At 38.2% G+C, this 13,965-nt stretch overlaps 1 protein-coding gene across 1 annotated transcript in view; it reads right to left on the bottom strand.

Moving 5' to 3' along the window:
- COPG2 (coatomer protein complex subunit gamma 2) overlaps nt 1-13,965 on the bottom strand; it is a 143,335-nt gene that overhangs the window by 39,868 nt on the left and 89,502 nt on the right. Inside the window, exon 10 of the mRNA XM_025378337.1 lies at nt 331-464. Within this exon, the coding sequence (XP_025234122.1) occupies nt 331-464 (134 nt within the window). The remainder of the gene's footprint in view (nt 1-330; nt 465-13,965) is intronic.

Below are 13,965 nucleotides of genomic sequence, written 5' to 3' on the forward strand. Positions count from 1 at the left end.
AAACTGTAAAATGTTTTCAAAAGTTTCATATGAGGAAATAGAAACTTTAAAAAAAAGCAATAAAGAATTATTATTAACAAACTATGTACATATAAATAAAATTCTTTCAGAAGTTTTATATACATAAATAGAAACATTAAAAAAAGAAGTAATAAAGCAAGGAACAACTAAAATAAACTATTTACATATAAGCTATCAGAATGCAAAGGCTATATATACACAGAGCTAGCATTCAAAAAACAGTCTTAACACCTATTCTGCAGACCTATGAAACTTAAAGCAAAAACTTAGGAATACAAGCAAAAGCCAGTCAACAAATATAAAACAAACCTGAAACAGCAGGTGCCAACTCTCTTGCAGTGCAGTTGGGAAGATGGATGATAGCTGAAGCAGCTTCATAAATAACCATTTCATGTTTATTTCGCAAGCAACTCTCAATGAAATCAAACAGTGGACTTTCATGGCTGCCAATAAATATTTATAGGCCATTATACAGATATCAAATAGAGAGGCAATATGCATAGGGATTAAAAGCACAGGCAGATTGAGAGGCACTTCTGGAACGGTGGATGAGGGATTTCTAAAAATTCATTTCTCCACAAAGCAATTAGACAACTGGCAAAATTGTCAAAATTAACTTTTTCAGAACTCCAAAATTTAATCAAAGATTTTTGACAATCCTGAACATCCATTTAAGAAAAGTAGCTGAATCTTAGTAAAAATGCTGAGCTTTCCGGTGTTTTAACCTGCCTCATTCTCAATTTCCATGTACCTCTTCCCAGTTCCATAGTAGCTTTGGAAACCAGCAGCCTCAGAACCACAGTAACTGTGAATGCCAGCAGCCTGGCTACAAAAGCAGCTCTCGGCCAAAACCTCATCCCCAGAGAACTGTCACTATGTGACCTGTCTGGTGCCCCAAGAAAAGCCCTATTCACAGGCTAATCTTTATTTCACCTGACTCAAGAGCTCACTCAGTGTGAAAAGCCCTATGCCCAGGGAGTTTGTCCAAAAAAATCAGTAGTATTTGGTTAATCTTGCAGCTGCCAGAAGCAGCAATTTTAGCAGAGGCAAACAAGAGACTGGCCAAAAAACTTAAAAAGAAAATTTGGGAAATGAGATGTCCTTAGAGGGCTTTGAAAATTTCTAAAATATTACTGGGGATATAGAAGGCCATGTGCATGTGGAGGGCTAAGCAAATACCCACTAAAGACCTGACAGAGCTCCACTCTCTAACTTTTCCTTGACTCTGAGACTCTGCACAAAGCAGGAAGTGAAGGCTAAGGCAGAGCTGTGAACTGCTGGGGTATGGAAAGCATGCCCCAACATACACAGCACCCCTTGGAAAATGATGGGAGACATGCTGGTTTAAAGCATTTAAAAAAATCTGTCAAATCACTATTTGTGACTCAGACATTCAAACAAACACTTCAGTGTCTATACAAGATACAGATTAAAGACTACAGAAATAGTCCAGGAAGTTCACAAACAACAACAAAAACAACAAACCCCAGGGATAGGGGAAGGGAAAAGTCTGATTACCAGTGTTGTCACATTATAATATTTAAAATATAATGTTTTTGACAAAATAATTATGAGACACACAAAGAAATAGTTAAGTATGACCCATCTATGTGAAAAAAAAGTAGTCAATAGAATTTATTCCTGAGGAAGCCCAGATGTTGAACTTACTAGGCAACAACTTTAAGTCAGCTAATATAAATATGTTCAAAAAACTAAAGGAAATCATATTTAAATTAAAGGGAAGTATAACAAGGATGTCTTACGAGAGAGACTACCAATAAAGAGACAGAAATGATTTTTTTTTTGTTTAAGAAACCAAATAGAAATCCTAGATTTGGAAAGTGCAATGACTGGAATGAGAAATTCGCCAGAAAAGTTCAATAGCAGACTTGTGCAGACAGATGAAAAAAATAAGAAAACTTGTAGATCTACTGAGATAAACCAGCTGATGAAAATAAAAAAAGAAGGAAAAAAAATGTACAGTGCTTTGGAGATCTGTGTAACATGATCAAGGGTACCCACATTTGGATGATAGGAGTTTTCATAGGAAACGAGAGACACAAAGGGGAAAACGAACATAAGAAGAAACCATGGCTGAAAACCTCACAAGTTTGATTAAAACAACAACAACAACAACAACAACAACAAAAACCCATTAATTTATGGACCCAAGAGGCTCAAAAAGTCTCAAGCCAAATAAATACAAAAATATTCACATATACACACACCAGAGTGAAACTGTTGAAAGCATAAAAATAGTCATTCTGACTGGTGTGAAATGGTATCTCATTGTGGTTTTGATTTGCATTTCTCTAATGATTAGTGATGTTGACCATTTTTTAATATGCTTGATACCATCTCGTACCAGTCAGAATAGCCATTATTAAAAAGTCAAAAAATAACAGATGCTGGTGAGGTTGCAGATAAAAGAGAATGCTTATACACTGCTGTTGGGAATGCAAATTAGTTCAGCCACTGTGGAAAGCAGTTTGGAGATTTCTCAAGAACTTAAAACAGAACTACCATTTGATCCAGCAATCCCATTACTAAATACAAACCCAAAGGAATATGAATTGCTTTTGTTAGGTTTTTATGTGAAGGCGAGGGTTAAAGAAAGACTGAGAGAGAGTTGGCAGCTCTACAGCAATGCAGGTTTTATGTGCAGCATAAGATCTGCAGAGGCAGGGCACCAACTTAATGCCAGGGCCCACCTCTCCTTACAGGCTGGGGCAATTTTAGGCCTGGGAGGGAGGGGTCTGAGGGATATGGCTTGCTGCCCGGGAGGATGTTGATAAGATGTTCCCATGATGAGGCGGTTTGGTCCTTGATCTGGCAGGATGAGACAGTGATGTTCCTTGGACTTTTTCCCAGCAGAATGTGATAAGAAAGTCAGGCAGTCGGGCAGGATGTTTCTCACGGCCCAGTCCCCCAAGGAATGTTTCACTTTGATCAAGGTCTGTGAAATGACAGGGGGCTTACAAAATGGTACATTTTGGACTAACAGTTCTACCATAAAGACACATGCCCTCATATGTTCATTGCACCACTACACACAATAGCAAAGACATGGAATCAACCTAGATACCCATTAACAGTGGACTGGATGAAGAAAATATAGTACATATACACCATGGAATACTATGCAGCCATAAAAAAGAATGAGATTACGTCCATTGCAGCAACACGGATGGAGCTGGAGGCCATTATCCTAAGCAAATTAACATGGGGACAGAAAACCAAATACTGCATGTTTTCACTTATAAGGGGAGCTAAACATTGAGTGCACATGGGCACAAAGAAGGGAACAATAGGCACTGGAGCCCACTTGAGGGTGTAGGGTGGGGAAGGATGAGGATAAAAAACCTACCAACTGGGTGGTACTATGCTCACCACCTCAGTGACAAAATAATCTATACACCAAACCCCCATGACATGCAATTTACCTGTATGACAAACCTGCATGTGCACCCCCGAACCTAAAATAAAAGTTGGAAAGAAAAAAAATAAATAAATAAATATATAAACAACAAAGAAAACATAAGATCAAGGTAAAATCTTGACAGCAGCAAGAAAAAAACTACTTATCACACAGGGATAAGGAAAAAAATCAGTATGATTAATGGCTGATTTCTCATCTGAAACAATGGAAGACAGAGACAGTAAAATGTCATATTCAAAGTGCTAAAATGAAAAAACAAGAATTCCATAATCCAACAAAACTATCCTCCAAAAATGAAAGCTAAAAATGACATTCCCAGATAAGCAAAGGCTGAGAAAATTCATTGCTAACAGACTTGCTTTGTAAAAATACTAAAAGAAGAACAGACTGAAAGACTGTAGACAGTGACATGAATAATCAGGGAGAAATAAACAGCATCAGAAAGTGTAAATATATTAATTGGTATGAAAGATTCTACAATTTTTCTCATTTCTTAACTACTTTGAAGAACATAAAATTGTATAAAGCAATAACTATAACACTATATTGTCGAGTTCTTAACATATACACAGATAACACACATGCCAATAACAGCAAATAGGAGGGAAGGAACAGAACTATATTGGAGCAAAGATTTTAAATTTTACTGAAATTAAGTTAGTATTATCTGAAGTAGATTGTGGTAAATTAAAATGCTTACTATCATTCCTAGAAATTATAAAAAAACTTTTTTTAAAAGTTAAATTATTGATGAAGGTATTAAAATGATATACTAAACATTTTTTAACTCAAACGCAATCAAAGAAGAAGAGAGAAACAAAAAAGACAGGAGATTTACACAGAACAAAGAGCCAAATGGCAAAGGTAAACCCAACAATAATTATGTTAAATTTGAATGGTCTAAATACTCCAACTAAAAGACAAACTGCTAGACAGGTTTAAAAAGCAAGATCCAACTACATGATGTCTAACAGACACACTTTAGATTCAAAGACACAGATAGGATGAAATTAAAAAGACAGGAAAATGTATGCCATGCAAACAAAACTGTAAGAGATCATGAACACCTATATTAATAGCAGACAAGAGTTTAAGACAAAAATGTTATGCAACAAGGAGAGACATTTCACAATGTTAAAGAGATGAATGCATCAGGAAGATTTAACAATGATAACTCATGCGATAGAACCACAAAATACATAAAGCAAAACTTGACAAAAGGAAAGAGAAATATATAATCTAAAAATAATATGCCGAGAGCTGTGGCTCACAACTGTAATCCTGGCACTTTGGGAGGCAAGGCAGGCAGATCACCTGAGGTCAGGTGCTCGAGACCAGCCTGGCCAACATGGCGAAACCCTGTCTCTACTAAAAATACAAAAATTAGCCAGGCATGGTGGCATGTGCCTGTAATCCCAGCTACTCGGGAGGCAGAGGCAGGTGAATTGCTTGAACCTGGGAGGTGGAGGTTGCAGTGAGCTGAGATCGCACCACTGCACTCCAGTTTGGGCAACGAGCGAGACTCTGTCTCAAAATAAATAAATAAAAATAATCGTTGAGGGACAAGATCTCAACTCTGCTCACAGCTGCCTGGATATAAACTCGATGGTATTAGTGGGGCACGGTGGGAAAGAGACTGGCCTTGTTGGCTGTGTGGTAGCTGGGTTAGACCTGTCACTGGCAGCTTTCCCCCACTTTCACGGTAACCTGTATGTTGCAGCAGAAGCACCATAATCCCCCTGGGAACATAACTCCATGGGCCTGAGAACCATACCCCCATCTCCCACACCAGCTGCAGCAAGCCCCACACAAGGACAGTCTGAGCTCAGATATGCCTAATCCTGCCCCCTGCTGATGGTCTTTCCCTACCTGCCCTGGTAGCTGAAGACAAAAAGCATAATCTCTTGGGAGCTCTATGGCCCCAGCCATTCCTTGAGAAACCCAAATATGTATCCAAGTGACCTCAGAGCAAGCTTGTATCCCCCCTATACTACTGCAGCTGATGCTCTCTTGAAAGCGCCACCTCCTGGCTGGAGGCCAATCAATTCAAGCCACTGCAGCAACTAATAAAAGAACAACCATGACCCAAGAAAACAGAAAACAGCTAATTCAACCGCCTATAACATCCTGGCTACCCAGAGGTCCAGAGTCAGTACACATGACAACCTTACTGCTAGTACAACCAGCATTCAAGAAAACCAGGACACTAAACAAAACTACAACCAAGGACCCTCACAGAGTCCTCTTCACTCCCTTCACAACTTCTGAAATGAAAGACACATTTACAGAAATGACAAATACACTGGAAAGTTTCAATAACAGAATCGAACAAGTAGAAGAAAAAAACTTCAGAGCTCAAAGACAAGACTTTCAAATTAACCCAATCCAACAAGGACAAGGAAAAAAGAATTAAAAAAAAAAAAAAACACACACAACAAAACAAATGCACAAAGCCTCCAAGAAGTTTGGGATTATGCTAAATGACCAAACCTAAGAATAACTGGTGTTCCCAAAGAAGAAGATAAATCTAAAAGTTTGGAAAACTTATTTGAAGGAATAATTAATGAAAACTTGCCTGGCCTTGCAAGAGACCTAGACATCCAAACACAAGAAGCTCAAAGAACACCCGGAAAATTCATCACAAAAAGATAATCACCTAGGCACTTAGTCATCACATTATTTAAAATCAAGATGAAGGAAAGAATCTTAAGAGCTGTGAGGCACAAGCATCAGGTAAGCTATAAAGAAAAACCTACCAGATTAACAGCAGATTTCTCAGCAGAAACCCTACAAACTAGAAGGGACTGGAGTCCTATCGATAGCCTCCTTAAACAAAATAATTATCGCGAAGAATTTTGTATCCAGTGAAACTAAGCTTCATAAATGAAGGAAAGATAAAGTTTTTTTCAGACAAACAGATGCTGAGAGAATTCACCATTACCAAGTCAGCACTACAAGAACTGCTAAAAGGAATTCTAAATCTTGAAACAAAACCTTGAAATACACCAAAATAGAATCTCCTTAAAGAAAAAAATCTCACAGGGTCTATAAAACAATAACACAATGAAAAATAAAAAAACAAGGTACAACCAGCATGATGAATAGAATAGTACCTCACTCACATCTCAGTAATAACACTGAATGTAAAAGGGACGGGTGTAGTGGCTCACGCCTGTAATCCCAGCACTTTGGGAGGCCGAAGCGGGCATATCACAAGGTCAGGAGTTTGAGAACAGCCTGGCCAACATGGTGAAACCTCGTCTATACTAAAAATACAAAAATTAGCTGGGCATGGTGGTGGGCACCTGTAGTCCCAGCTACTCGGGAGGTTGACACAGGAGAATCACTTGAACCCGGGAGACGGAGGTTGTGGTGAGCTGAGATAGTGCTATTGCACTCCGGCCTGGGCAACAAGAGTGAAACTCTGTCTCAAAAAAAAAAAAAGAGAATCCACCAACCAAGTCTGCTGTCTTAAAGAGACTCACCTAACACATAAGGACTCACATAAACTTAAGGTAAAGGGGTGGAAAAAGGTATTCCATGCAAAAGGACACCAAAAGTGAGCAGGAGTAGCTATTATATCAGACAAAACGGACTTTAAAGCAACAACAGTTTAAAAAGCAAAGAGGGACATTATATAATGTTAAAAGCACTAGTCCAACAGGAAAATATCACGATCCTAAATATATATGCACCTAACACTGGAGCTCCCAAATTTATAAAACAATTACTACTAGACCTAAGAAATGAGACAGACGGCAACACAATAATAGTAGGGGACTTCAATATTCCACTGACAGCACTAGACAGGTCATCAAGACAGAAAGTCAATAAAGAAACAATTGACTTAAACTACACCCTAGAACAAATTAACTTAACAGATATTTACAGAACATTCTACCCAACAACTGCAGAATATACATTCTATTCATTAGCACATGGAACATTCTCCAAGATAAACTATATGACAGGCCACAAAACAAGTCTCAATAAATTTAAGAAAGTCAAAATTGTACCAAGTACTCTCCCAGACCACAGCCGAATAAAATCGGAAATAAACTCCAAAAGGAACCTTGAAAACCATGCAAATACATGGAAATTAAATAATCTGCTCCTGAATGTTTGTTGGGTCATCAATGAAATCAAGATGGAAATTTAAAAATCCTTTGAACTGAACAATAATAGTGTATACAGACCTCTGAGATACAGCAAAAAAGGTGCAAAGACAAAAGTTCATACTACTAAATGCCTACATCAAAAAGTCTGAAAGAGTACAAGCAGATAATCTAAGGTCAAACCTCCAGTAACTAGAGAAACAAGAACAAACCAAACCTAAACTCAGCAAGAGAAAAGAACCAAGATCAGAGCACAATTAAATGAAACTGAAACAACAACAACAAAAATACAAAACAGATATGAAACAAAAAGCTAGTTCTTTGAAGATAAACAAAATTGATAGACCATTAGCAAGATTAACCAAGAAGAGAGAAGATCCAAGTAAGCTCAATTAAAAAGGAGTCGGGGGATACTAAAACCAATACTACAGAAATACAAAAGATCATTCAAGGCTACTATGAACACCTTTATACATACAAACTGGAAAATCTAGAGGTGATGGATAAATCCCTGGAAATATACAAACCCTCCTAGATTAAACCAGGAGGAAATGGAAACTCTGAACAGACCAATAACAAGCAGCGAGATTAAATGGTATAAAAAAGTTGCCAATAAAAAAAAGTCCAGGACCAGATAAACTCACAGCTGAATTATATCAGACATTCAAAGAATAATTGGTACCAATCCTATTGAAACTATTCCAAAAGATAGAGAAAGAGTGAATCATCCCTAAATGATTCTAAGAAGCCAGTATAACCCTAATACCGAAACCAGGAAAGGTCTTAACAAAAACAGAAAACTACAGACCAATATCCCTGATGAACACAGACGCAAAAATCCTCAACAAAATATAGCTAACCAAATTCAACAGCATATCAAAAAGATAATCCACCATGACCAAGTGGGTTTCATATCAGGGATGCAGGGATGGTTTAACATACACATGTCTATAAATGTGATACACCACATAAACAGAATTAAAAACAAAAATCACATCATCATCTCAATGGTTCCCAAAAAAGCATTCGACAAAATCCAGCATATCTTTATGATTAAAACCCTTAGCAAAATCAGCACAGAGGGGATGTACCTTAAAGTAATAAAATCCAGCTATGACAAACCCATAGTCGGCATTATACTAAATAGGAAAAAGCTGAAAGCATTCCCGAGAACTGGAACAAGACAAGGATGCCCACTTTCATCACTTCTATTCAACATAGTGCTGGAAGTCCTAGCCAGAGCAATCAGACAAGAGAAAGAAATAAAGGGCATCCAAATTGGTAAAGAGGAAATTAAACTGTTGCTGTTCACTGATGATATGATTGTCTACCTAGAAAACCCTAAAAACTCATCCAAAAAGCTCCTAGATCTGATAAATGAATTCAGTATTTTCAGGTTACAAAATCAATGTACACAAATCAGTAGCACAGCTATACAGCAACAGTGAGCAAGCAGAGAATCATATCAAGAACTCAACCCCTTTTACAGCAGCTGCAATAAAATAAAATACTTAGGAATATACCTAACCAAGGAGGTGAAAGACCTCTACAAAGAAAACTACAAAATACTGCTGAAAGAAATCATACATGACACAAACAAATGAAAACACCTCCGATGCTCATGGATGAGAAGAATATTGTGAAAATGGTCACACTGCCAAAAGCAATCTACAAATTCAATGTAATTTCCATCAAAATACCACCATCGGCCGGGCGCGGTGGCTCAAGCCTGTAATCCCAGCACTTTGGGAGGCTGAGACAGGCGGATCACGAGGTCAGGAGATCGAGACCATCCTGGCTAACACGGCGAAACCCCGTCTCTACTAAAAAATACAAAAAAAACTAGCCGGGCGAGGTGGCGGGCGCCTGTAGTCCCAGCTACTCGGGAGGCTGAGGCAGGAGAATGGCGTAAACCCGGGAGGCGGAGCTTGCAGTGAGCTGAGATCTGGCCACTGCACTCCAGCCTGGGCGACAGAGCGAGACTCCGTCTCCAAAAAAAAAAAAAAAAAAAAAAAAAAAAATACCACCATCATTCTTCACAGAACCACACACAAAAATATCTTAAAATTCATATGGAACCAAAACAGAGCCCACATAGCTAAAGCAAGACTAAGCAAAAAGAACAAATCTGGAGACACCACATTACCTGACTTCAAACTATACTATAAAGCCACAGTCACCACAACAGCATGGCACTGGTACAAAAATAGGCAAACAGACCAACGTAAAAGAATAGAGAACCCAGAAATAAACCCAAATATTTACAGCCAACTGATCTTCGACAAAGAAAACAAAACATAAAGTGTGGAAAGGACACCCTATTCAACAAATGATGCTGGGATAATTGGCTAGCCACACATAGGAGAATGAAACTGGATCCTCATCTCTCACCTTATATAAAAATCAACTCAAGATGGATCAAAGACTTAAATCTAAGACCTGAAACCATTAAATTTCTAAAAGATAACACTGGAAAAACCCTTCTACACATTTGCTTAGGCAAAGACTTCATGACCAAGAACCCAAAAGCAAATGCAAGAAAAGCAAAGATAAATAGATGGGATTTAATTAAACTAAAAAGCTTCTGTATAGCAAAAGAAATAATCAGCATAGTAAACAGACAACTCACAGAGTGGGAGAAAAGCTTTGCAAACTATGCATCTGATAAAGGACTGATATCCAGAACCTACAAGGACCTAAAACAAATCAGCAAGAAAAAAAACAAACAATCCCATCAAAAAAATGTGTTAAGGACATGAATAGACAATTCTTAAAAGAAGATATACAAATGGCCAACAAACATATGAAAAAAATGCTCAACATCACTAATGATCAGGGAAATGCAAATTAAAACCACAACGTGACACCACCTTACTCCTGCAAGAATGGCCGTAATTTAAAAATAAAAAGATAGATGTTGGCATGGATGTGGTGAAAAGGGAACACTTCTACACTGCTGGTGGGAATGTGAACTAGTACAACCACTATGGAAAACAGTGTGGCGATTACTTAACTAAAAGTAGATTTACCATTATCCAGCAAACCCACTACTGGGTATTTACCCAGAGGAAAAAAAGTCATTATATGAAAAAGGCACTTGCACACGCATGTTTATAGCAGCACAATTCACAATTGCAAAAATATGGAACCAGCCCAAATGCCCATCAATCAATAGTGAATAAAGAAAATGTGTACTCTCTCTCTCTCCTCAGCCATTAAAAGGAAAGAAATAATGGCATTTGCAGCAACCAGGATGCAGTTGGAGACCATTATTCTTTGTATATGTGTGTGTGTTATAAATTTCTTTCTTTTTTTAATTATTATACTTTAAGTTCTAGGGTACATGTGCACAAGGTGCAGGTTTGTTACATACATACATGTGCCATGCTAGTGTGCTGCACCCATTAACTCATCATTTACATTAGATATATTCCTAATGCTATCCCTCCCCCCTCCCCGAACCCCATGTCAGGCCCCAGTGTGTGATGTTCCCCACCCTGTGTCCAAGTGTTCTCATTGTTCAATTCCCAACTATGAGTGAGAACATGCGGTGTTTGGTTTTCTGTCCTTGCGATAGTTTGCTCTGAATGATGGCTTCCAGATTCACTCATGTCCCTACAAAGGACATGAACTCATCCTTTTTTATGGCTGCACAGTATTCCATGGTGTATACGTGCCACATTTTCTTAACCCAGTCTATCATTCACGGACATTTGGGTTGGTTCCAAGTCTTTGCTATTGCAAATAGTGCTGCAATAAACATACATGTGCATGTGTCTTTATCCTTTGGGTATATACCCAGAAATGGGATGGCTGGGTCAAATGGTATTTCCAGTTCTAGATCCTTGAGGAATCACCACACTGACTTCCACAATGGATGAACTAGTTTACAGTCCCATCAACAGTGTAAAAGTGTTCCTATTTCTCTACATCCTCTCCAGCACCTGTTGTTTCCTGACTTTTTAATGATTGCCATTCTAAATGGCGTGAGATGGTATCTCACTGTGGTTTTGATTTGCGTTTCTCTGATGGCCAGTGATGATAAGCATTTTTTCATGTGTCTGTTGGTTGCATAAATGTCTTCTTTTGAGAATTGTCTGCTCATATCCTTTGCCCACTTTTTGATGGTGTTTTTTCTTGTAAATTTGTTTAAGTTCTTTGTAGATTCTGGATATTAGCCCTTTGTCACACGGGTAGATTGCAAAAATTTTCTCCCATTCTGTAGGTTGCCTGTTCACTCTGATGGTAGTTTCTTTTGCTCTGCAGGAGCTCTTTAGTTTAATTAGATCCCATTTGTCAATTTTGGCTTTTGCTGCCATTGCTTTTGGTGTTTTAGTCATGAAGTCCTTGCCCATGGCTATGTCCTGAATGGTATTGCCTAGGTTTTCTTCTAGGTTTTTACGGTTTTAGGACTAACGTTTAAGTCTTTAATCTATCTTGAATTAATTTTTGTATAAGGTGTAAGGAAGGGATCCAGTTTCAGCTTTCTACATATGGCTAGCCAGTTTTCCCAGCACCTTTTATTAAGTAGGGAACTTTTCCCCATTTCTTATTTTTGTCAGGTTTGTCAAAGATCAGATGGTTGTAGATGTGTTATATTAATTCTGAGGGCTCTGTTCTGTTCCATTGGTCTGTATCTCTGTTTTGGTATCCAGGAGCCGGTTTTTCAAAAAGATCAACAAAACAGATAGACTGCTAGCAAGACTAATAAAGAAGAAAAGAGAGAAGAATCAAATAGATGCAATAAAAAATGATAAAGCTGATATCACCACTGATCCCACAGAAATAAAAACTACCATCAGAGCATGCTATAAACACCTCTATGCAAATAAACTAGAAAATCTAGAAGAAATGGATAAATTCCTGGACACATACACCCTCCCAAGACTAAACCAGGAAGAAGTTGAATCCCTGAATAGACCAATAACAGGCTCTGAAATTGAGGCAGTAATTAATAGCCTACCAACCAAAAAAAGTCCAGAACCAGAGGGATTCACAGCCGAATTCTACAGAGGAACAAAGAGGAGCTGGTACCATTCCTTCTGAAACTATTCCAATCAACAGAAAAAGAGGGAATCCTCCCTAAATCGTTTTATGAGGCCAGCGTCATCCTGATACCAAAGCCTGGTAGAGACACAACAACAAAAAAAGAGAATTTTAGACTAATATCCCTGATGAACATTGATGCAAAAATCCTCAATAAAATACTGGCAAACCGAATCCAGCAACACATCAAAAAGCTTATCCATCATGATCAAGTTGCCTTCATCCCTGGGATGCAAGGCTGGCTCAACATATGCAAACCAATAAACATGATCCATCATATAAACGGAACCAAAGACAAAAACCACATGATTATCTCAATAGATGCACAAAAGGCCTTCGACAAAATTCAACAGCTCTTCATGCTAAAAACTCTTGATAAACTAGGTATTGATGGGATGTATCTCAAAATAATAAGAGCTATTTATGACAAACTCACAGCCAATATCATATAGAAACGGCAAAAACTGGAAGCATTCCCTTTGAAAACTGGCACAAGACAGGGATGCCCTTTCTCACCACTCCTATTCAACATAGTGTTGGAAGTTCTGGCCAGGGCAATTGGGCAGGAGAAAGAAATAAAAGGTATTCAATTAAGAAAAGGGGAAGTCAAATTGTCCCTGTTTGCAGATGACATAATTGTATATTTAGAAAACCCCATCATCTCAACCCCAAATCTCCTTAAGCTGATAAGCAACTTCAGCAAAGTCTCAGGATACAAAATCAATGTGCAAAAATCACAAGCACTCCTATACCCCAAAACAAACAGAGAGCCAAATCATGAGTGAACTCCCATTCACAATTGCTTCAAAGAGAATAAAGTACCTAAGAATTCAACTTACAAGGGATGTGAAGGACCTCTTCAAGGAGAACTACAAACCACTGCTCAACGACATAAAAGAGGACACAAACAAATGGAAGAACATTCCATGCTCATGGATAGGAAGAATCAATATTGTGAAAATGGCCACAATGCCCAAGGTAATTTATAGATTCAATGCCATCCCCATCAAGCTATCAATGACTTTCTTCACAGAATTGGAAAAAACTACTTTAAAGTTCACGTGGAACCAAAAAAGAGCCTGCATTGCCCCCAAGACAATCATAAGCAAAAAAGAACAAAGCTGGAGGCATCCCGCTACCTGACTTCAAACTACACTACAAGGCTACAGTAACCAAAACAGCACGGTACTGGAGAACATGATTCTCAGTGAAGTAACTCAGGAAAGAAAAACCAAACATCGCATGTTCTCACTTAAAAGTGGAAGCTAAGCTATGAGCACGCAAAGGCATAAGAATGATATAATGGACTTTCAGGACTTGGGGGGAAGAGAGGGAGGGGAGTAA

Source organism: Theropithecus gelada, chromosome 3, assembly GCF_003255815.1.
Source record: "Theropithecus gelada isolate Dixy chromosome 3, Tgel_1.0, whole genome shotgun sequence".
In the NCBI taxonomy this organism is placed as follows: domain Eukaryota; kingdom Metazoa; phylum Chordata; class Mammalia; order Primates; family Cercopithecidae; genus Theropithecus; species Theropithecus gelada.